Source organism: Lissotriton helveticus, chromosome 7, assembly GCF_964261635.1.
Source record: "Lissotriton helveticus chromosome 7, aLisHel1.1, whole genome shotgun sequence".
Taxonomy (NCBI): Eukaryota; Metazoa; Chordata; class Amphibia; order Caudata; family Salamandridae; genus Lissotriton; species Lissotriton helveticus.
Genome location: NC_136068.1, coordinates 1,612,255,703 through 1,612,278,200, shown reverse-complemented (window position 1 = coordinate 1,612,278,200; position 22,498 = coordinate 1,612,255,703). Strand labels below are relative to the sequence as shown.

Below are 22,498 nucleotides of genomic sequence, written 5' to 3'. Positions count from 1 at the left end.
CCGCCCTCCTCCCCGGTCTAGCAATGTTTAGTACTGGTTTTTAAGAGATATGTTACTCGCCTTTACAAAAAGAACTGACCTAACTGTCACCTGTGGTGCATGCTGGGAGCATAGGGCTCTCTTAGTTTCTTAAAGGCAAAGTACCTAGATTCTTGGAAGTCTCAAAGGCGAGGTGCCAGTTTTCTTTTCTGTCTAAGGACAGTAATTCCTATGCAGCCTATGGGCCAAACTGCCTTGGCTAAGTTATTTTCTGGCTGTTTGCCCCTGTTTTTAGTTGGTATTTTTAGGACTGCATAGTTATTTATTATATATACATATATATATATATATATATTACCTACTGGCGGTCGCCAGTAGGTAGTTATAGTTAGGATTGGCTACCATAGGAAATCCGCAACATTCTATTGGGAATAACTCTGGCGCTAGTTGAGGAATTTGTGTGTAATTTTCCAAAATTTTGGCCAGCTCCGCTGCGCTCCTTCCCTGAAAGTTTCGGGGGGATTCGTGAAGTGGCGGGCTGAGAAAAAAGGGGGGTCCTAAACGTGTTTTCCCCATGTTAATTTCCATAGGACGGTCTGACAAGTCTACAGCCCGAACCGCTGAACGGAATTACGCCAAACTTTGCAAAATTGTAGGGACTGGTACGCAGATGTGCCTTTGCTATATTTGCTGAAAATTGCTCCAGTGGTTTTTTTGAAAATTAATTTCAAAAACACATATATATCTATAGGCGCGCTCTATCCGCTTTCCGGTACGCGTACCGGGGAGCGCACCCGGCGCGCAACGGGAGTGCGCGAGCGGAAAGCTGATTGGCTATCGGGTGTCTGTCAACATTCTAAACAGTCCGGAGAGTCCGCCATCTTGTGTCTCGGTAGAATCGAGACACAAGAGGTGAAAAAAGAAAGGGGGATATAATTAAAAGGGGGCAGAGTAGACACCCCCTGACCCCCAAGTTTTTCTGAGGGGGGCCTAGAAGGACCCTGAAGGGCAAAAAACAGTTTTTTTTTGTTTGTTTTTTCGCGGGGTAAGCGCTGGAAGCGCTCCCAGGTGCGCGCTCCGGTACGCGCACCCTGAGCGCACCACGGGGAAAAACAGTGTAAAAAATTAGTGAAAAAAAAAATTTTCAGCAATACATCCTTTCACATGGGACAAGCCCCATGTGAAAGGGTCTGCGTCAGTCTTACGCCTGCTATGAGGCAGGCGCAAGATTTTGACGCAACGGTGTCCTAAAAGTGACGCGGTGAAATCTCATAGATTTCACTGCGTCACTTCTACGACCCTTCCTTGCGTCAATACGCCCCCTTTGCATACATTGTACCTGGCGCAGGTATAATGTGGCACAGAGGTTTACAAAGTGACGCATCTACCTAGATGCGTCACTTTGTAAATATGACTCAACAAGGTGCAATTTTTACACCACTGGTGCGTCACAACACGTGACGCACCGGCAGCGTAAAAGTGATGCATGCTCTTATAAATGAGGCCCTGAAGTGCATCACAGGAAAAAAAAGTGTAAAAAAATGTAATAAAAAAAAAATTTCTAGCAGTGCATCCTTTCACATGGGGCAAGCCTCATGTGAAAGGGTCTGCGTCAGTCTTACGCCTGCTGTGAGGCAGGCGCAAGATTTTGACGCAACGCTGTCCTAAAAGTGACGTAGTGAAATCTCATAGATTTCACTGCGTCACTTCTACGACCCTTCCTTGTGTCAATACGCCCCCTTTGCATACATTATACCTGGCGCAGGTATAATGTGGCACAGAGGTTTACAAAGTGACGCATCTACCTAGATGTGTCACTTTGTAAATATGACTCAACAAGGTGCAATTTTTACACCACTGGTGCGTCACAAAAAGTGACGCACCGGTGGCGTAAAAGTGACGCATGGCCTCATAAAAGAGGCCTTCAGTCTTCTACTCATGTTTCATATTTAATGTATGACGCATTGTGTCGCAAGGAGTTACAGATAAGTCAGTATTTCTGACGTATCTGTAAGCGCAAAAGTGATGCATTGCTGGAGTGTGTCACAAAAGTGACGCAACTCCAGCAATGCAAAGATGCATTTTTTACAGCACTGGTGCGTCACAAAAAGTGACGAACCGGCGGCGTAAAAGTGACGCATGGCCTCATAAATGAGGCCTTCAGTCTTCTACTCTTACTTTTTCTTTCACTTTCTCTGTTTCTTCACTGCCTTACTTACCTGGTCTCACACTCACTTGTCTTTATCCAGTCTGTATCTCCACTCTTTCCTAAACATCACTGCTCTTTTCTTACCCTTCCACACCCCCGTTCCTTTACTACATTTTCTTCACTTATCCACATTCCCCATGTTCACTCTCCTTCTCCTCAATCTCCTTCCGCACACTCTCCTTCCCCACACTCTCCTTCCCCACACTCACACTTTCAGTCCCTCTACTTCACTTCCCTTCCCCTCTCGTCCCTTTCTTTGCTTTCTCACTCATTTTCCTCTCCTCTCTCACTGCACTCCACTTCACTTACTCTTTTTCATTTTTTTAAGAATACAGCTCTTTGATGAGAATTGGAGGTAGTTCTGAAAAGAACTTTTTTTTTTCTTCTTTTTTCCTTTTTTTGAACAAAAACAGGGAATGGGAAACTGCTCAACAGGAGCAAAAAACAAAAAACAAAATTAGGGCTGGCAGCGGTGGTTGTCTAATGCTCGAACCATGAGCAGAACACTTTGTTCCCCATAGCAAAGTAGCTGATCACAATCTCTGCATTTAATTACGCCTCTATTAAAAGCAGGCTGAATATTAGGGATCAACTCTTCTGATCGCCCCCTCACCGATGTAGTTGGTCCTCCGGTTGAAGTAGAGGCACCATCCCTGGGAGCCTCTCGTGCCAGAGCCCTGACACTCTCCCGGGCATAGTTCTGGGGATGCCTTCTCTGCACGTGGCGAATCATGGTAGAATTACCAAAACTGTACTTCCTTGTGGGGTCTCCTCTGGAAAGTACAGTATGGCAGATCTTACATTCCACCTTTGGGGCATTTACTTTCTTCCGTCCCTCAGGGCACACCACTCCTCCCTCTAAGACTCGACCTGGGCATTCCGTCGATCACAGAGGACCTACGGTCGAAACCTATGAAGTTTTGGCACCGGGTATGGTCCACCGATGAGCTGCACCATTATAGGCAGGACCTTATACACATCATGAGGCTGGACGTTAATGGTAAGATTCCTTGGTTGGCATACATCAAGTCGGAATGCTCTAGCCTGAAACTGCCTGACCTTTGGGACGATCCTGCTCAGGGCTGTAGAAGGATTTCACGCAAGTCCCTCGCTCAACTCTACAAGAATGAAAGCCTTGCTGATATGGCCAATGCACATGACAGCGGAACTCTGACGGGGCGTTTTTTAGCATCCAAAAATTCGTATGCCTTTGAACCTTTTATGGATTTTATTTACCCGCTTCTGGCGAGGAAATTGTTCCTGCAATGGAGGTTTGGCACGCTCCCTACTAAAGTTTTTACCTACAAATGGGCGTCAGGGGGCGACAAGCTCTGTCCATGCTGCAAAGCTAGGGATGAAGACGACCTGCACATAATGTTCTGTTGTTATGCCTATCGGAGCCCGAGGAGGCGCTGGTTAGCTCCACTATGCCGGAACCTGGGCTTCAGGAACTATTTACAGGCTTACAGGGTCCTGAAAACTAACACCCTGGGCCACATTGTGTTTGCGGTTTCTAAATTCCTAATGGCAGCATGGCTAATAAGGAAGAAAATGTCAGGTTAACTTATTTTACCTTGTACTTTCTAAACATTGCAGCCCAATTGGTCTTATTGTATATATTGTGTTTTATCTGTATGTATTTTTACTGCTTCTTTTATGGCCTATGTGGCCGAAATAAAGAATTTTTGGATTGGATTGGTATGTCAAAAAATTTCCAGATAAAATGTTCCTTAACTCTAGGCTGAGGAACCTCTTTATCTATAAAGCCATCTGTGTCATCACTGCTGCTGGATGGTCTGGCAGCCATGGTAATCCAACAAAGATTAAGCAGCAAAAAGACAGGTCTTGCAGTCACAAAAGTGAAAGAAGAAGTGAAGCAAATGGGTGGGGATTACATTCTTTGTAAAAAAAAAAACTGTTAGCAACCAATGAAAAGTGTTTTTTTAAGGTCACATGATTTGACGCGCATACGCTACGCGCACCGGAGCGCTTACGCGGCGCGAACGTAGGCTTCCGGGGGCGCTTACGCGGCGCGCCTCAGTGACGTTTTGGTAGCTTTACGGAAATGCAAAATCATTTTCATTTCGTAAAAAAAAAATAAAACTGCTTTTATAAGTATAGTACTGAATGTATTGCATTATTATTTACTTTTCATACATATTTTTTTTTACGAACGCAGAAATAGCACTCTTGCTGTGCTCTCGGGAGAGCTTACCGGTGCGCGCACCCTGAGCGCACCAGGAAAAAATTATTAAAAAAACATATACATTGAACAAATAATTTTTTTTTTTTTTAAATATATAATTGATAGTTATAAAAAACAGCTAATAAAAAAAGAAAAATAGTAGGTTACAAAGTTGATATACAAAGGAATTAGCTTTAAAAAAACTATGAAATTCACTGAAAAAACCATAGGTTTCACAAACGTTATAGTTAGGAATTAGCTTTTAAAAAACCTTTGACATTCACTAAAAAAAACATAGGTTTCACAATCGTTATAGTTAGGAATTAGCATTTAAAAAACCTTTGAAATTCACTGAAAAAACCATAGGTTTCACACTCGTTATAGGTAGGAATTAGCATTTAAAAAACCTTTCAAATTCACTGAAAAAACCATAGGTTTCACACCAGTTATAGTCAGCTGAACATTTTACTCATACAAAACCATTAAAATTCCCACGTTATAGTTAGTTGGACTTTCTATAACTCGCGCGCCCGCAATCCACTGCTGATGATGTCACATATTACATCATTCATGACATGGTCAGTGACATCACTGATGACATCTCAAATGACATCACTGATGACATCACTGATGTCATCTCAAATGACATCACTGATGACATCACTGATGATATCATCCATGTGATAATACAATGCACCTCCTCGCACTCTAATCTAACCTTTGATACACCCAGTGTTAAATACAAACTACCATTCCTGAAATTATTGACACACCAATACGAGTAACTACATACACACTCACTGATTTCTAGGTCTACAGACACATCCACTCATTCACCCATACAATCACTCATACATACGGTCACTCATCAATAGAACACTATCATATCCAGTCATACACCTATACAGACACTTACACACTGACACTCATCCACAGAGTTACTCAAACACCTAGTCAGTTATGCAAAAAATCAATCACACTCCCATTTCAACTACACAGTTATACACACTAAACCTTACTTATTCAAACATATAGTAACACATACTCTCTTTTACAATCAATGATACAAGTACACATTGATCTATACAGTCACTTACGCAATCACAGGTTCTCATGTATAGTCATTTATATATGCCAACTCTCACAAGCACTGTGTTTTACATATGTACTTACTTGGACATGGAGCACTGAGATATCCATTCACTCACCAACACATCCATGCACACAGTCAACCACCCATACAGCTCTTTCCACATGCACTCTTGAACCCATATACCAAGTGAATCAACTGCTCACACATACATGCACAGAGTCACACACCTCCCAGCCACCCACACACACACACTCACCCTCACATACAAATATTTGGGCAACCAATCAATAACCCATATAACCACTCATATAGCTACTGATCAACACATGCAGCTTGCACAACAACAGACATACTAATGCAGACATTCAGACAGTTTAGTCACTAACCAATGCATTCAGTAAGACACATTTAATCACTCACTCATACAGTCAGTCACGCACCTACTAAATCCTTCATCCAGACACTACTACATCCACTCATTCTTCAATATAGAAAACATTTTTTTTTCCAGAAACACACATTCACTGGATGATGTCATCAGTGATGTCATTTGAGATGTCATCAGTGATGTCACTGGCCATGTCATGAATGATGTAATATGTGACATCATCATCAGCAGTGGATTGCGGGCGCGCGAGGTATAGTGAGTCCAACTAACTATAACGTGGGAATTTCAATGGTTTTGTATGAGTAAAATGTTCAGCTAACTATAACTGGTGTGAAACCTATGGTTTTTTCAGTGAATTTGAAAGATTTTTTAAATGCTAATTCCTACCTATAACGAGTGTGAAACCTATGGTTTTTTCAGTATATATATATATATATATATATATATATATATATATATATATATATATATCTCCAAGTTCAATGATCCCTGCACCTCCAGCAGCCAGCTTGGCGAACAGAGACCACACAAATCCCAAGTTTCACTGCTTATGACTTTGATGAGTATACCCCTGGAAGAGAACTAGGATTACAGGTAAGTAACTTATCCTTCAACACTAGGTGGCAATCTATGAACAGTGTGTAACTCTGCAGCTCTACATGCTAAGAACAGATGCATACTGGTAAGTAGCATTTTCCTTCTGCCTAAATAGTAGTTTCTTCTTGCTAATTTGCACTTCTTTTAACTCCATTGGACAATCGCAGCACTCCAATAACCTTTAAGTTAGGTATGTTTTTTAGGAGCAGTAAAAGAAAAATATTATGAATGTCCCCGTCTCCGGCTGAAATTCTTCGGTTGGGGAAAGGTGAGGTACTCCATGCAGCAAGAGCCCCTGAGATTCTGGTTACCTCAGACAAGCGGTTGTATTTTGCAGTTGCACATCATTACTGTATGCAATTCCAAGAGTCCCCACAGAATTGTCACACTGGTTCCAATCCTTTAAGGAGATACTCTCTCAATTTTAAGTAAATAAACTTTAAGTTGGGTATGTTTTTTTAGGAGCAGTAAAAGAAAAAAATAATGTATGTCCCCGTCTCCTGCTGAAATTCTTTGGTTGGGGAAGGGTGAGGTACTCCATGCAGCAAGAGCCCCTGCGATTCTTGTTACCTCAGACAAGCGGTTGTATTTTGCAGTTGCACATCATTACTGTATGCAGTTCCAAGAGTCCCCACAGAAGTGTCACACTGGTTCCAATCCTTTAAGGAAATACTTTCTCAATTTTAAGGAAATAAACTTGATAAGTAAGGGCCTCATCCACTCCTATGTGAGATGTGCAAATGTAATATTTCCTTCACAGCCCTTCGCACCCTTTGCAGCGTTTAGACCGTTAACAACAGATTTTCCCACAGGTAAGTAAACTGCTACATTGCAGGCACTCTCCCATAATGGCAGTGGGGGTCGTGATGAGATTGGCAGCCTGGCTGCCATGTTGAGGTTGGTGGAGATACCTGGTCAGCCACCATAGTCCCATCAGGCCCACCAAATGTAGAGGTTGCTCCTCTGCCATGATATGGTGCCTTTTATTTTTTAGCAGTTTGTTTTCATTACGGGAACCAATTTGGAGGGAATAACAATAGGGATATAGCGCTTCTGAATGGCAGATCTGCTGTAACTTGTGGTTGCACTTTTGTTTTCTCTGAAGACAATCTCCAAAACTGAGGGCATTCCTCAGAAACGAACAAACCCAATATGCTTCGTGCACAAGGACTTTTCTCCTAGAACATAAAGATTTTTTTATAGACCTTTACAGGTCGGGACCCCCAGGTGTTACATAGAGGACATGAACAGGAAAAAAACATGTGAGAGATTGGCTGCAGAGGATAAGCTCTAAGAGCAGCCTTAAGTTGGTGCTGCCTGTGGTTTTTCCTCGCATTGAAATGGGTATCCACTATCCGCTAAACCAACATCCCTCATACTCAGAAGGCTGGACTAGACAGCTTACAGTTTTTATTAAAATAAATAGTTACCCTAATTCACCATAGATTAATATACATTCATAAATAGGTGTGACATGAAGACCTTTTTCACAATGTCCGTATTATTGAATTAAGACACTCATTTGAAAATTTCCACAGCAAAATTATGTTAAAAAATAAATACTTTTTTGGGTAAATTCATGTGTTTAGCACATTAAAAGATTTGACATTCAAAATCACAAAACAACAAAAACATTGTTGGGTACGCGCAAGGAACACAATCTTTTCACATATAGACATCATTTTTCAAAACGTTTATCGAAATTCATGTGTGAACGCTCCCTGCCCCATTCGCAATGATCAGATAACTTCTGTATTCAGTGAAGATCAGTTCTTGAAGGGGGTCCCCTGCCCTGGTGCCGTACAGCGTTCTCAAGCATTTAGTAGTTCAGTCTCTTAGTAATAAGGCGCCTGAGCACTGATTGGGCTAAGCCAACGTGTTTCAATTACTGTGGGGACTATTGGTCCGTGAGATCTTCATTGGTGTGGTTATGTTTGGGGTGAATGTATGACATTGTTCTGCATTCTGTCCATCACCTGTTGTTTTTGCTTTTGTCACCCCGAGTGGGACGGGTATGCCTAGACGTGGGTCCTGTGCTCTCCATGCCACTGGAATCAAGCTATCCAGGCTGATGAGGGCTGAAATCCCGAAACCGGTCCTTGGATGCTTGTTTCCAGTCGAGGGAGGACCTGGCTTGGCAGTTCGGGCTGGACTGTTCCCATGGGGCACAGGGTCAAGACTGATTTGCATATGGCTGGGTTCAAACTGGAAAGGCATGGTGAGCAAAAAAACGATGGATTGAGGCCCAGATCTCTGTACTGGGGTGAATGTATGACATTGTTCTGCATTCTGTCCATCACCTGTTGTTTTTGCTTATGTTTGGGATAAGTCCGGTATGCCTGGATCTTGGCATACTGTAGAGCGAAAACATAAAGACCCAGACTGAAGGGAACCGGTAGGTGCACTTTACTGCAAAAAGGAAACACAAAATTATTTTTTTTCTCAATAAAATGCCTGTACTTTGATACCTGTTAGGCATACCTATACATATAATATACAATTATTGTATTTATAAACACATGAATTTACCATAAATAAAACTTCTTTTTTTTAAACATTATTTTGCTGTGGAAATTTGACTTGTTCCTTAGAAATGTTCAAATGAATGTCATAATTCAGTGGTATTGACATGGTGAAAAAGGTCCGCATCTCACACCTATTTAAGAAAGTATAATAATCTATATTGAATGAGGGTTACTTGTGTTTTTTTAATGATTAAGTACCCCTACCCTCATTGTCCTGAGTGAGCATATCCCAACATTAGGAGCACTAGTTTTTGGTACATGTTACATTACCACCATCTGAGGACCTACGTTGAACATATATGACCTAGGATCTAAACCTGCTCCTCTGTTTTTTTTTTTTTTTTTTTTTAATTTGTTTTTATTGCAGAATTATAGACAAACTTCAAGGTCAAACGACCAGACAACCTCCTACAACTCGAGGCACCATAACGTGACAAAATAGTACACAGCCATTTAGCCCACATCCCGGAGGCCGGGCGGCGCACCAATCATCTCTTTCCGTCCGGTCCACATAGCGGCCAAAAGGACATCCGGCCAACAGCACGATCATGTATCTGCTTTTTTATCACCTAACAAACTCCCCCCCAACGCTGATACTTCCCACATTTTCCTGTATGCTATGTCCAGGCCCCCAGTATCCACCCCAGCATGTCCACCTTAGTCCTCCACTAGATCAGTCGCCCGATCGCGTCTAATACCATTCCCTCCTCATCGACCCCTACGTGTCTCCCTACCACCGACTGCAGGTGAACTGGTGGGATCCCCTGACTTGGAAGCCCCCTTCAGTGTGTCAGCAGTGTCCCAGTATCTATCCCCCCCGACCCCCCCCCTGCCGCCATAGATGTGGGTGGTATCTATGTGTCCCAGAAACTGCGTCAATACGCCCATCGGGGTCAAGCTGTGGTCTCCCTAGCCTCATGGAACCTCCCCGTCCAGGCTCCCCTCCTCTTCCTCCCTGGTCAAGTAGTCGTTCAGGGCCTGCACAATCATCTCCCACGCTCTCGCAAGCTCTAAGCTCTTCTCATTACTGGTCCGCGTAGCCTGCCGCATTCTGAGCACACTCTCGCATTGGGACCATTTACGCAGCTCATTCGACCATCTCCGGACAGACGGGCCCTCCCTGGACTTCCAGTGCCAGGTAATCTCCCTCTGCGCCAGGATAAGTCCTAAGTCGATAAACTTGCTCGTGTTTTTGGTCTTCGCCGTGTGTGGGAACCACAGCAATATACATGCGGCCATGTCAAAGTCCACCTCCCTGTCCGTGACAGCATTCAAAAGCTCCCCCACCTCTGCCCAGTACGACCCCAACCGCGGGCAACCCCACAGCATATGGTCTAACTCAACTGCAGGTACCAAGCATCTCGGACACGCTGCATCCTGTACCTGAAAGTACTGTCTGATTTTCCCTGGCGTCAGGTATGCTCTATGTAATATGAAGAAATGGACCTGTTGGAAGCGAGCGTTCCTACAACCCTTCCACGCTCTCTTCCAAATGTGGCCCCACTCCGGGTCCGGTATGGGCCTACCTATACTGTCCTCCCATTTCTCCTTCAGCTCGGACAACGGCGCCAGACCCTCGTTCAGCATTCTCGAATGAAGACAGGTCACCGCCTTTACCGTACCCGCAGCCATCACAACGTACTGGCAGGCCATAGTCGTTTCTGGTTCGCCTAGTCCCCCCTGCCAGTGTTTTTGTATCGCCGTAGTCACAGCGGCATGCAAGAGGTAGCTCCCATCCGCAAGCCCAAATTGGTCCTGCAACACCCGATAGGGTACTAGCACCCCGTCCGCATAAAGATCTCCCACCATCTGCAATCCCAGGTCCTCCCATTCCGCCAACGGAGACCAATCACCTCCATGAGGCAGTGCCGTCAGCATTCCCAGGGGGATCTCTGGTGCATATGGGCGAGCAGAACCCGCTCTCTTCAGGCTCCTAAGCCAGCACGACCTGAGGGTTTTCTCTTCAATCGTGAGATCGCCCAATCTCAGCTTTTGCTGCAGTACAATGTAGGACAGGATGTGCCGCTGAATCCCCTTCCCTGGTTGGGGCCCCTGAACTCTCTCGCGACGTTCTGCGTCAAGATCTGGAGCTGGGCCGCTAGGTAGTACAACTCAAAATCGGGGACCGCCATCCCCCCCTCAAGCTTGGGCCTATGCAAAGTATGCAACGCCACTCTGCGTCTTCCGTGGCCCCAAAGGAAGGCAACTACCATTGAACGCAGCTCTCTAAAGATCCTCCGAGGGATCCATACCGGCAAGGTGCGGAAATAATAAAGCAACCGCGGCAGTGCCACCATTTTCAGCAGCGCTACCCGGCCCTGCACCGACAAGGGGAGAGAGGCCCAAAAAGTCATGCAGCCCCGCAGCCCCCGTATGCAACGGCCTACATTACCTTCCAACAGGTCAGCGGCCACGTGATAAACCCGGACCCCCAGGTAGGTGAAGCAGGAGCCCTCCCAGACCACATCCATTGATAGAGGGGGGTACGTCACGTTCCCCTTCAGCGGGAAAATGCAGGTTTTACTCCAGTTTACCCTAAGGCCCGACATCCTGCCAAACCGGGAGAGCAGTTCCGTCGCCCCACCAAGGGCGCCTTCCGTGTCCTCCAAGTAGAGCAGCAGATCATCCGCATACAGTGAGATGTGATGAAGTCCCCCGTTGCTCCAGACTCCTGGATACAGTACTCCCGTTCGCGCCTGCGCCGCCAATGGTTCCATCGCCAAAGCAAACAGGAGGGGGGACAGCGAGCAGCCCTGCCTCGTCCCTCTACGCACCGGATATGCAGGAGAAATTGCCTGTCCCAATCTGACCCTGGCTGTTGCATCAGCATAGAGGACCCTCGTCCAGCGGCCAAAGCCACCCCCAAGGCCAAACTTCTCCAGGACCTTATCAAGATATAGCCATTCCAGGCTATCAAAGGCTTTCTCTATATCCACTGATAACACTGCGGATCTACCGTCCAGTGCCTGGGCACCATCCAGTATACGAATCAGGCGGCGGATATTAAGGGACGTATTTCTCGTGGGGATAAACCCCGCTTGGTCCTCATGGACCAATGTGGTCATGTGTGGCAGCAATCTGGTCGCCAGTATACGGCTTAAGATCTTGTAATCGACTGTCAGCATAGATAGGGGCCTATATGAGGTCACTTCTGTGGCATCTTTCCCTGGCTTCAGCAACGGCACCACTAAGGCTTCCCTCATCGATTGGGGGAGGCGTCCCAAGGTCTGGGCCTCTGAATACACCACCAGGAGTCTCGGAGCCAAAATATCTATGAATTTCGCATAAAATTCAACCGGTAGGCCGTCCACCCCCGGTGTCTTATTCCTAGCCATCTGTTTAACGGCCACCCGAATCTCCGATAGAGTTATCGGGCCGCCTAACCCCTTCGCAGTCTCATCATCTAATGAGGGGAGCTGAGCAGCAACCAGGTATTCATCTATCCTGGCTCCTTCCCCGCCCAACTGGCTCTCATATAGGGTCGTATAGTAGGATTGGAAGCGATTCAAGACCGCAGACTGGGTATAAACCACTTCCCCGGTCCCCGTTTTAATGCTCATGATCGGGTTGCCTCTAGGTTCTGGGTTGGCGAGTTTGGCAAGTAGCGTGCCCACCTTATCTCTCTCCCCGTGCACCTTGAGAAGGTACAACTTGTAATCATAGCATCGCAGCCTTTCCGTTTCCCTAGCCACTACTTCTTTCGCCTCTAGTAGCCCGCCCTGTAGCTCCGGTCGTTCTGGCCTGCGCCTCTCTAGGTCCCTTAGCGCACTTTCAGCCTTCTCCAGATCCGCCACTACCGTCGTTCTGACATTCGCAAACCTGCCCATACACACTCCTCTCACCACCACCTTCATCGCATCCCATTCCACCGATCTCGCAGTGGTCGTATCCGCATTCACCTCAAAATACTGCTCGACGCCCTGCTGGACAGTGGCGCTAAACACTGGATCCTCCAATGTGTCAGGGCCCAACCTCCACGTCGGCACCGCAGACCTCACCCGCCGCCATTGTACTGTCATCAGTAAGGGGTTATGGTCAGAGATGGTCCTGGCCAGGTACTCCGTATGTGTCACCAGTGCTGCCATACTACCGCTACAAAGGATAGAGTCTATTCTGACATGTAAAGCATGCAGTGCCGAAAAGAAGGAGTAATCCCTAACAGCAGGGTGTTGCTCCCGCCACACATCCACTAGGCCCCACCTCTCCTGCCAATCCTGCCTGTGCGCGGCCAACCTCCGTACCGGGGAGTCGACCAGCGGCGGGTGTGATCTATCCCGCGCCACGTCCGTGATGGAATTAAAGTCTCCTCCCACTATAATGGGGCCCGCCAGGAAGTGAGCCATCAATCCGGAGAGTTTGTCAAAGAAACTGGCCTGGTCTACATTAGGGACATAGACACTGCTCAGCACCACCTCCCGGCCATACAGCCTGCCCTCCACCACCACAAAGCGGCCCTCAGGGTCCACCAATTGGTTCGTAACCTGAAACGGGACTCCTGCTCTCACCCATATCAGTACCCCTCTAGCAAACGCCGAATACGTCGTACCAAACACCTGTCCCCGCCATCTCTTTTGCAACGCCGCACATTCCTGCTTAGTCAGGTGGGTCTCCTGCAATAATGCAATCTGAATGCCCCGCCTCACCAAGTAAGCATGCACCCTGCTTCTCCGGGACATCGTACGCAGGCCACGGACGTTCCATGTAAGGGCCTTTAAATCAGGTAACGTTCCCATTGCCTCTATTTCCCATCCAATTCGGCAACATCAATTGAACCCCCACACCACGGCAGCATTCCCCCCAACGTAAAACATCCCCAAAAACTTTCCCAACCCCGCTCCCCAGAACAGGACCCAATAACAAAGCATCAGCCCCCATCCAAACCAAAAACATCACACACAATCCACTATACTGTGGTCGTCACCACAGAAGGCCTTAAGGGCAATGAGGGGAGGCCCGGGCCGATCCGGGGCAGACTGTGTCCCAGCTCCAAGCCCTAGATCCCTTACGACTGTCACATCAGAGTACCTGCCGGTCCGCCAGATACCCCAGGTAGTCCGCTCCAGCAGCAGCCGCAGTGCAGGCCCACTCAGCCATTATCACTCGTTGAACAGCCCATCCGCCGTCTGCGGGGTGACCTCCGGTCCCACAGCGTTGTCCGCCTCAGACAGTTCCTCCCCAGACTTTCTGCTCTCCACTTCCGAGTCAGAGTCTCCCAGTTCATTCTCCTGCTGCGAACCCGTGATTAACGCCGTCGCTACCAGCGCCCCCTTTCTGGCCTCCGCCATCTCGGCAGCTCGCTGTGCCTGTTTAAGTTTGTTCTTCTTACGAATGCGCTGGGACTTCCGGATTCGCACCCGCTGCTGTCGTTCCCGGTCGCCTTTTTGTTGGCGGTCCGTGCCAGCGCGGTACAACTCCAGCCAAGACCACGCCTCATCAGGGGTCTGGAAGAATTGGGTCGCCCCATCCAGGATTACTCGCAGTTTGGCCGGGAAGAGTAGGGAATACTGAATACTCTCATTTCTCAGCTCTTTCTTCACGGCCAGAAACGATGCCCTATTCCTCTGGACCTCTTGCGTATAGTCCGGAAAGAGCGTGACCGAGCTGTTATCCACTGTGAAGGGGCCCACCGAGCGTGCTCTTTGTATCAGGTAGTCCCGGTCCTTGAAGTGCAATAGTCTGAGCACCATCGGCCGTGGGGGGCGCCCCTGCAAGGGTGGACGAGACGGGACCCTGTGCGCCCGCTCCAGGGAGAAGAACGGGGACAAGCCCTCCGGGGCCACGACCGTTCTCAAGCAGCCCTCCATGTAGGCCACCGCATCATCACCCTCAATTTTTTCTGGCAGGCCCACCACCCGTATGTTGTTCCTCCTGTTGCGGCTTTCGGAGTCCTCCGCCCGTCTCTCCAGCGTCGCCAGCCTCTCCATGACATCAGACAATTTGCGTTCGACAGTGACCACCGCAGGTTTCAGTTCTAGGAGCAGTCGGTCATGATCCTTAACTTTGTCGGACAATTTCGCGTGATCCGCCCTCAGCAGGCCCAATCCAGTGGCCACCTGCGCAATGTCCTGGTGTAGAGATTCTTTGGTCGCCGTGATTGCATCCAGAATGCCATCTAGCCGCGCGTTCAGGCGGAGTTCCTGCGCCGACGCATCTTGCGCTGCTGGTGATCCCCCGTCCGCGTCCGGCCCGGCCAACAATCCGCCACCCCCGACCGCACTCCCAGTACTGCCGGTGGCGGCCATCTGGGCAACCGCGTGTGTCGACGCTGGGTGGTCCCCCAAGTGTCTGGCCAGTCCAAAGGACCCACTGCCGGGCGTCCGCTCCTCAAGCCCTTCTCACACTCCTCAGGCCCAAGCGTCCGGCCCGATCCTGGCTGCTCCCACCAGGAGGCTCGCCCCCTGCTCAGAAAGGGACCCCCACGGTCAGGGCGATCCTGCCCCCGGGTCTCCTGGCGAGCCTGCCCCAACCGGCTCCATTTGGCTCAAGGGCTCCGTCAGCCCGCACCTCACCACCACACCAGGACCCGACAGGCGCTGGGGCCAATAATTCACCGCGCCCCCTCAGGCTCTCCACGCAGTCCAGCCCCCACTGGGCTCAGGTGTGTCCCCTCGATGGCACCGCTCAGCGGACCCCCACCGCCGTCCAATTCCAGCTCCCTTGGCCGGCTCCACACCAACTGCGCCAGTCCGTGCCTGCCTGCAAACAATCGCGGTCGGCCGGCCAGGTCGTGCGCTCTCCCCTCCGTCCGCTCCTCACCCTGCACGGTTTGGATCCGCCACCTCAATGCCTCCGGGCCGCGCCGCAACCAGCTTCACAGCGCCGGCCCAGATGCCGGGAAACAAAAACAATGCTGGCCCTCAGATGCCAGAGCACCGCAGATGTCGCTTCCCCGGCACTATGGCCGCCGGCGCCAGCGGTGGGGGGATGGGGGGATGGGCACTCCGTCCGCGAGTCCGTGCCGGGGGTCCCCGACACCGCCCTTCCCCTGCGGTCTCTCCACTCCCGCAAACCTGGCTGGGCTGCGCCCGCTTGTGTCCTCGGGCCGCTGCCCGCCCCGCTCCGCGGCCGCGATCCTCAGTGCCCTGACACTCCGGCGCTGCCGCTGGGCACCATCGCCATCTTGGGCTCTTTGTTTTCCGTCTCGGGGCACCGCAATCCGTGCCACGCTCTCCGCCCCGTCCACGGCCACCTGCCGACCCACGAACGTCTCGCGTGGTGCGTCCGGCGATCAGCCCTCGAATCCTGGGTTCCACTGCGCCCAGAAGTGAGGGATTTACAGGAGTAATGCGGGATCAGGCACGGAGCTATGGGCTCACGCCGCCATCCTTATCGGCGTCCAAGCCACGCCCCCCTAAACCTACTCCTCTGTTGACCTCATTGTTGATGCTGGACAAATTACTTTACCCTGTTCCACCACATGTTCATTATCTACCAAAATTAAGAAGCATTTGAAATTGTGTTATTGCCACTGTCTGAGACTTTGCAAGCGTTCCACCCATCAACTTTGTGTTTTCCTCACTGTGACATCCTAAATGCCCAGATGTTGGTCTTGTGCTTATGTTCGCAAAAGGATCAAGTTGTAATTCACGAAAGAGGCCTCAGTAGGTTGAAACCAGACTGTGGTTATTTGTGTTCTCTTTCAGAGGAGACCTTCTTTGGCAATTCGAGCTGGACTGTTCCTATTGGAGCAGGACCAAGAATGCTTGTGCTTCATGACGTAATGTCCCTCTAATGTTTGCCTCTCCCATCTTCAGCATTAACCCTGTGACGGGGCGAGTGGAGGAGAAGCAGCCGAACCCCATGGACGATATGACAGAAGAACAGAAGGAATATGAGGCCATGAAGCTGGTGAACATGTTCGACAAACTCTCCAGGTTGGTGATTGGACAGGTCAGAAGTGTGCCATGCCTTGTCCGTGATGTACTGGCTTCACAGGTTTTTAATTGGGTGGATTTTCAAGATGAGCAGGTGATGGTTGTTGACAAAGTTCAGGGCACCTCTGATGCTTTTTTATATGCACTGCTGTGCCTCTCCTGTTCTCTGTTAATTAATTGGAAGCAGCTACCTTTCCTTGTGATCACAGAAACAAACCTTCTTTGGGATTTCCTCTGTCTATATAGGTGTTTAAAGATGTAAGCTTGCACAGATCATATTTGTTGAATCCTGGGAAGGCAATGTGACAAGTCCACAAGCCAAGTGTTGCTGAGTTTCAAGAGGTGATGGGAAATGTCTGCTGTCAATGCAGTGACACGGAAACAGTCATGAGACTTTTCCTGCTCCTTATAGATATGTGATTAACTTGAAGAAGGTGATGCCCACCCTCCTGGTATAGAGATGTGCATAATCAGCAGAAGGTGCTCTGACATGCTCGCTATTCCCATGTTCAGATATGAGAGCCTGAACAAGGCATGGAACATGCTTGTTTTTTCATGTATTCATATATGCAGGGGCTAATAAGAGGCTGCATGTTCTGTGGGGATTCTGATATGTTGACTGTGAAAGTGTTGATGGGGTATTCCAGCTCTCTAAAGATTTGGAAATGTTAAATTTGGGAGAGGTGATTGCATATATTGGGATGTATATACTTTAAATAAGAAAGACTTTAGCAGGTGCACAGATTTCCAGGGTCCAGGGTTTGAAGCCATTTTAATGATGCTGTGACGATGGGACAAGGTTGCTCTTCAGGCTATTATATGGTATGTGGCGGAGATGACACTCACACTAGCTGTCAAGGGATTAATATGTGTTGTATATCGAAGAGCTGACCGGGCATGCCCTTTCCCTAAGCCTTGACATGTGTTGAATGTCGAGGAGGTGATGTGACATAACCGCTCTCCAGCGATTAATATATGATGAGTGTGGATGAGGTTATTGCAAATGCCGCTCCTCAGTGATTGAGATGTGATTATTATAAAGGGCGTGATGGAACATGCTAGCTCTCCGAGGATCACGATGGAGTGCATGAATACAACAGGTATTGAGGGATTGAGATATGCTTAGTGTTCAGGAAGTAAGGGGATGTACCAGCTCTCCTTGGAATAGAATGTATTCATTATACTGAAGGAGTTGAGCCTTGGCCATTTTCCTGGAGTTGAGATCATTAGAGTTTAGATGAAGTAATGTGAGATGTATTAAAGGTGCAAAAGTTGATGAGACATGGCAATTCCGAGGCGCTGAGAGTGAGTGCATTTGGAGCAGAGGAGGGCACACAGGTCACAGGAGAGTATGCTTACCCAGGGCTGGAAAAATCCAAAAAATGGTACTAGTCCTGCAGGACTAGTACCTTAAAAATGTCCTCGACCTAACTGTAACCTACTTGACCTCCGTCTCTGAAAGCGGAGCAAATGTGACAAGATAACAAGTTTTAAAGGCATCTTTGTTGCTCATTAACTTTGTGAGCAATACAAATGCCTTTAAATCTTGTTATCTTGTCACATTTGTTCCGTTTTCACAGACAGAGTACAAAAGTTGGTTTGTTTTCCTACTCACCAGAAAGGGCGAGTAGGACCTAAAAACAGCTCGACCTTGTTAAATTTAGCTCGACCATGCGAGCGGTCGAGTGGCATTTTCGAGCCCTGCCTTACCATGCATTTCTTCTGTCCTTTGTGTCCTAGGGAGCACATCATCCAGCCAATGGGGGTCACCGCAGATGGGCGTTTGGCACCTTTGGACGAGGCGGCCCAGAAAATGCTGCAACAGCAAGAGTCGTCTGACCTGGACTCGGACTCAGACTGACTGCGCGGGGCTGGAAAAGACGTAGAGCTGGGACTTGGAAACCAGCAGATGAGGCTGGCCAGAGGAGGGACTGTTCTGGACTCGGAGTCCTGCCGTTGTAGAATACCGTAGAGGAGAAGCAGAGGCTCGGAGCGATAGAGCTGACAGGACCTCCGTTGTAGCATCCTTGGAACTATGAAATGTCCACGGGCGACCATTTGCCCCATGTCTCTGCTTGGGTAGAAAGGTAGCGCCGCTTCATGCGAAGCCCGGAGAGGGCCTGGCCATCGCAGCTGTCCTAAGTCACCCTCTTCAGAGCTTTGTCGGACCTAGGCCTTGCTCAAGGCCTACACTGAGCTTCTGGAGGGTGAGCAGCACGAGCTTTGCTAAAGAGGCGAGCTATCTAGAATGATTATTCATGTGGAACACGCCCACTAGACACAGCTACATACTTGCACACAAGCAACAGCGCTCCAACCCAGTTCTACTTAAGGTGCAAGGGCATAGACTGTCAAACAAATACACAATTCCTAGCAGTGGTGAATGCTGGTCACTGGATGGTTACTTTGCGTGGCATTCCCTACATGTCCTCGAAAACTTGGTGCTAGTGTTGGACAAGCACACACTCGTCACACGTACAACCATTTATGTGCCCAGAGTGAATGATTGAGAGGGCGGATGGACATCGACTAGGGCTGATACAGAGCCATTAATGCACGGAGGTACATTGCACACTCTTTCCCGGACGTTCATTTCACGTGCAGCAACAAAACATACATAAGCACATTATATATGCAGACTCATGTACACTCCAGCATGTTCTGCATACAATGCAATCAGACACATTGGCCGTAAAGCAGTTTTTATAGACTAAAACACCCTGCACACACAGATACACAGTTACATTTCATATGTTCTCATGTATATTCACAGACACATTGCATGCAAAGTCCGCTTTATATACACAGTCACATTTCACATGCTTTACATTGAGATACGTTGGGCAGTCATGTATAAACACACACACGTTCCTCATACAAATATGCACAGAGACACACTGCACATTCTGAGACTGATATGCATGAGATGGCAACATTATGGACTGCATGTGGGTCTGCTATAGGGAAAATTTGCAAAACTACTGTTCCTGGTAAGTATTGTTTCTTACATATTGCATGTACACCTCAGACAATCACATGTATATACTAACAGGAATATTGCTTACACAGTCGCTTGTATACACAAACACGGCCCCCATGCAGATACACAGAGGCACCTTGCACATGCAGTCACAGATAAGCACATGATGAGGGAATATAAAAGACACTGCTAAAATACTGCTGCAGGTAAGTTTCTTGTTCCGTACAGACATGTAGCACTTACACTGCACATGGTCATGTCAGAGATTTTAGGAGGTATGTGGCCACTCTGCAGTTAGTGGGAGGATCAGCATAGCCTCATGAAAGCACCATGCCAAATCCGTCTGAGTCAGTCTGGCACAAAGGGGAGACCGCTCCAAAGCATACTACTGCACTGTGTTTAGTTGCAGGTAGAGGACATCGAGCCTCTCCGAAGTGATTTACAGGCAGTGCATGTTGTCATGTTTCCCTGGCCTCTAGCATTCCATGGCCTTCCTATATTGTGCTCAAAACCAAGGTTGTTTTGTTACAATGTGGTGATTGTACTCATAGTGGGCTGGTTGGATAGGGAGTGGTTTAACAGAGACTTACGGAAGAGCTTGATATTCCAGATATTCCTGAGCATTACATGGTCCCCCTCACCTAGAATTTGTCCATGCAGTTTGCTCCATAATCACACCCCATGTCACATTAACACGCGTGCTCCCAATCCAGCTCTGTTGACTGCTCGAGCCTTCACTCTGTTGATGTTGCTTGTTTTAGGAAGTCAAGCCATGATGTATAGACTGACAGCCTGCCTAGAAAGGCAGTCCGTGTTCCTTCCTCCAGTAGCTACATCAGGCTAGGCATGACTCCCTGATATTAATTCTCATACACATCGAAGGCCTGCGCATTGTGGTGAATACTGAAGTAACTTTTTGTTCCATTTTCAGGTCTGAAAAAGGCTCATATTTTTGGTTTTGTTAATGGTGGTCTATATGAATACAGGGTTCGCTAGCATCCTTGAGTTGGGGGAAACTGCAATCTCACAGTTTTTTCTGAAAACCAATATGCAGATGCCCTCTGTGGATATTAAGAAGGTGCTAATGATTTTTATGCACCAACACCAACATTTTAAATATTTGTGCACAGCTACTGTCTTTAACTTTTACGTATGATTCAGGCGAATCAGTCTCCAAAATGTATTCCAATTTATCAATGGAATCTTTGTTTCCCTACAAGCCACAATAATGCACAATTTTATTACAAATAGAAAACGTTTTTAATTAATTTATTCAAAAATGTATTAAAAGCTATCTTAAAGGAGAGTAGACAATCTACATGCATTCATCCAGTGATCAGTCCGACACAATTAAACCGGTTGTGAGACATTTATGAGGTTTAACAAAGTGCTCCCTTGCTCAGTTATCTTGCCCTGTCATCTGTCCAATATGTAGCGTCTACAAGCAAAATAAAAGCATGTTTTTACAGCGTTTCAGTTGTATTTTGTTTTTTATCAACCTTCATCAGGACAATAAATAATATTAATGCTAAGTAAAAATAATAATTATACTGAAACTTAACATATGCCTCTTGGGGGTAACATCCTTTAAATGTTCTACCCTTCTGCGCCCAAAATGATATCATCATCTCTTCATACACCATTCTGCAGGATTCCTATGGAGAGGCTGCTTACATCAATGGTGCTGTTTATGGTTGGAAACACAATATAGCAACTGCTATGAAATAATTGTTGCAAACAATTATTTACAGTTAATTAACGCTTAATTTAATCATTCACTTTCTAACAGTATCACCGTGTATTCATGCTTCTGAAAACTGTCAAACTGAACATTGCTTGGTTCCAGAATCACTTTGTGACGTGTTCAATGATAACTAATCGGCTGTATTGCCAAATGTCTTAGGTGGTTCCTTTAATGGTATACAGCTGTTAAAAATGCTTAATTGATTAATGGATCCTACATTGTGCATTATATTTCTACAAGCTCCATAGAATGTAACTCATTTTACTGGAGCGCAAAAGATGTGATACCTTTTCATACCCTAGGTAAATGCAGACTGGACCCTTCTGATAGCAGGGCTGGCAGTTCGATATACAGAGAACTAGCAAATCCAGTCCTCGATATTATGGGATGCGCTCAGCACTGATGGGTGGGTAGGCATGGTGTAGTATTCTTGCCATGATGCAGCCGGTTGTTGCATGAGCTGACTGCTTCGGGGATGTACATCAGCTAATGTTTTATCTCCGGGGCAGTCAAAGTAGCCTGTCCAGAGTATGGGGGTTACATAAAGGTGGCTGGCAGTGAAACCAGTGTACTCAACCACAACATGAAGATCTGTGTTTCTTTCTCTCCCTAACCAGGTAAAAGGTGGGGGGAATAAATCTAAAGATGGCTGATGATGAGGCATTGTTTGCTTATTTTCGAAATCATAATGAGTCCATCTAAAGTCGATGCCCACAGAAACAAAGAAAATGTGTTTATTTTGAAAGGCTATTTCTGGATCTAGCAGCTAGATATGGAATAATGTATAAATATTAATCTAGATAGTTCCAAGCTGTACAATTAGTGTTAACGGTAAGTAACTAGATTCGTGTGTGAAAAAATATACCTGAAAGAGACACGTTAGTATTAGATTCCTTACCTTAGAATATCCCCAGGCGTCAGACT

The 22,498-nt window shown here is 47.3% G+C and overlaps 1 protein-coding gene across 1 annotated transcript in view; it reads left to right on the top strand.

Annotated features, from left to right (window-relative positions):
• The window catches only part of LOC144770599 (chaperone Ric-8A), a 403,114-nt gene extending 381,813 nt beyond the window's left edge, over positions 1-21,301 (top strand). Inside the window, exons 9-10 of the mRNA XM_078655263.1 lie at positions 16,731-16,850; positions 18,591-21,301. Coding sequence (XP_078511389.1) covers positions 16,731-16,850; positions 18,591-18,711 — 241 coding nt within the window. The 3' untranslated portion in view covers positions 18,712-21,301. The remainder of the gene's footprint in view (positions 1-16,730; positions 16,851-18,590) is intronic.
• The last annotated feature ends 1,197 nt before the right edge of the window (positions 21,302-22,498 follow it).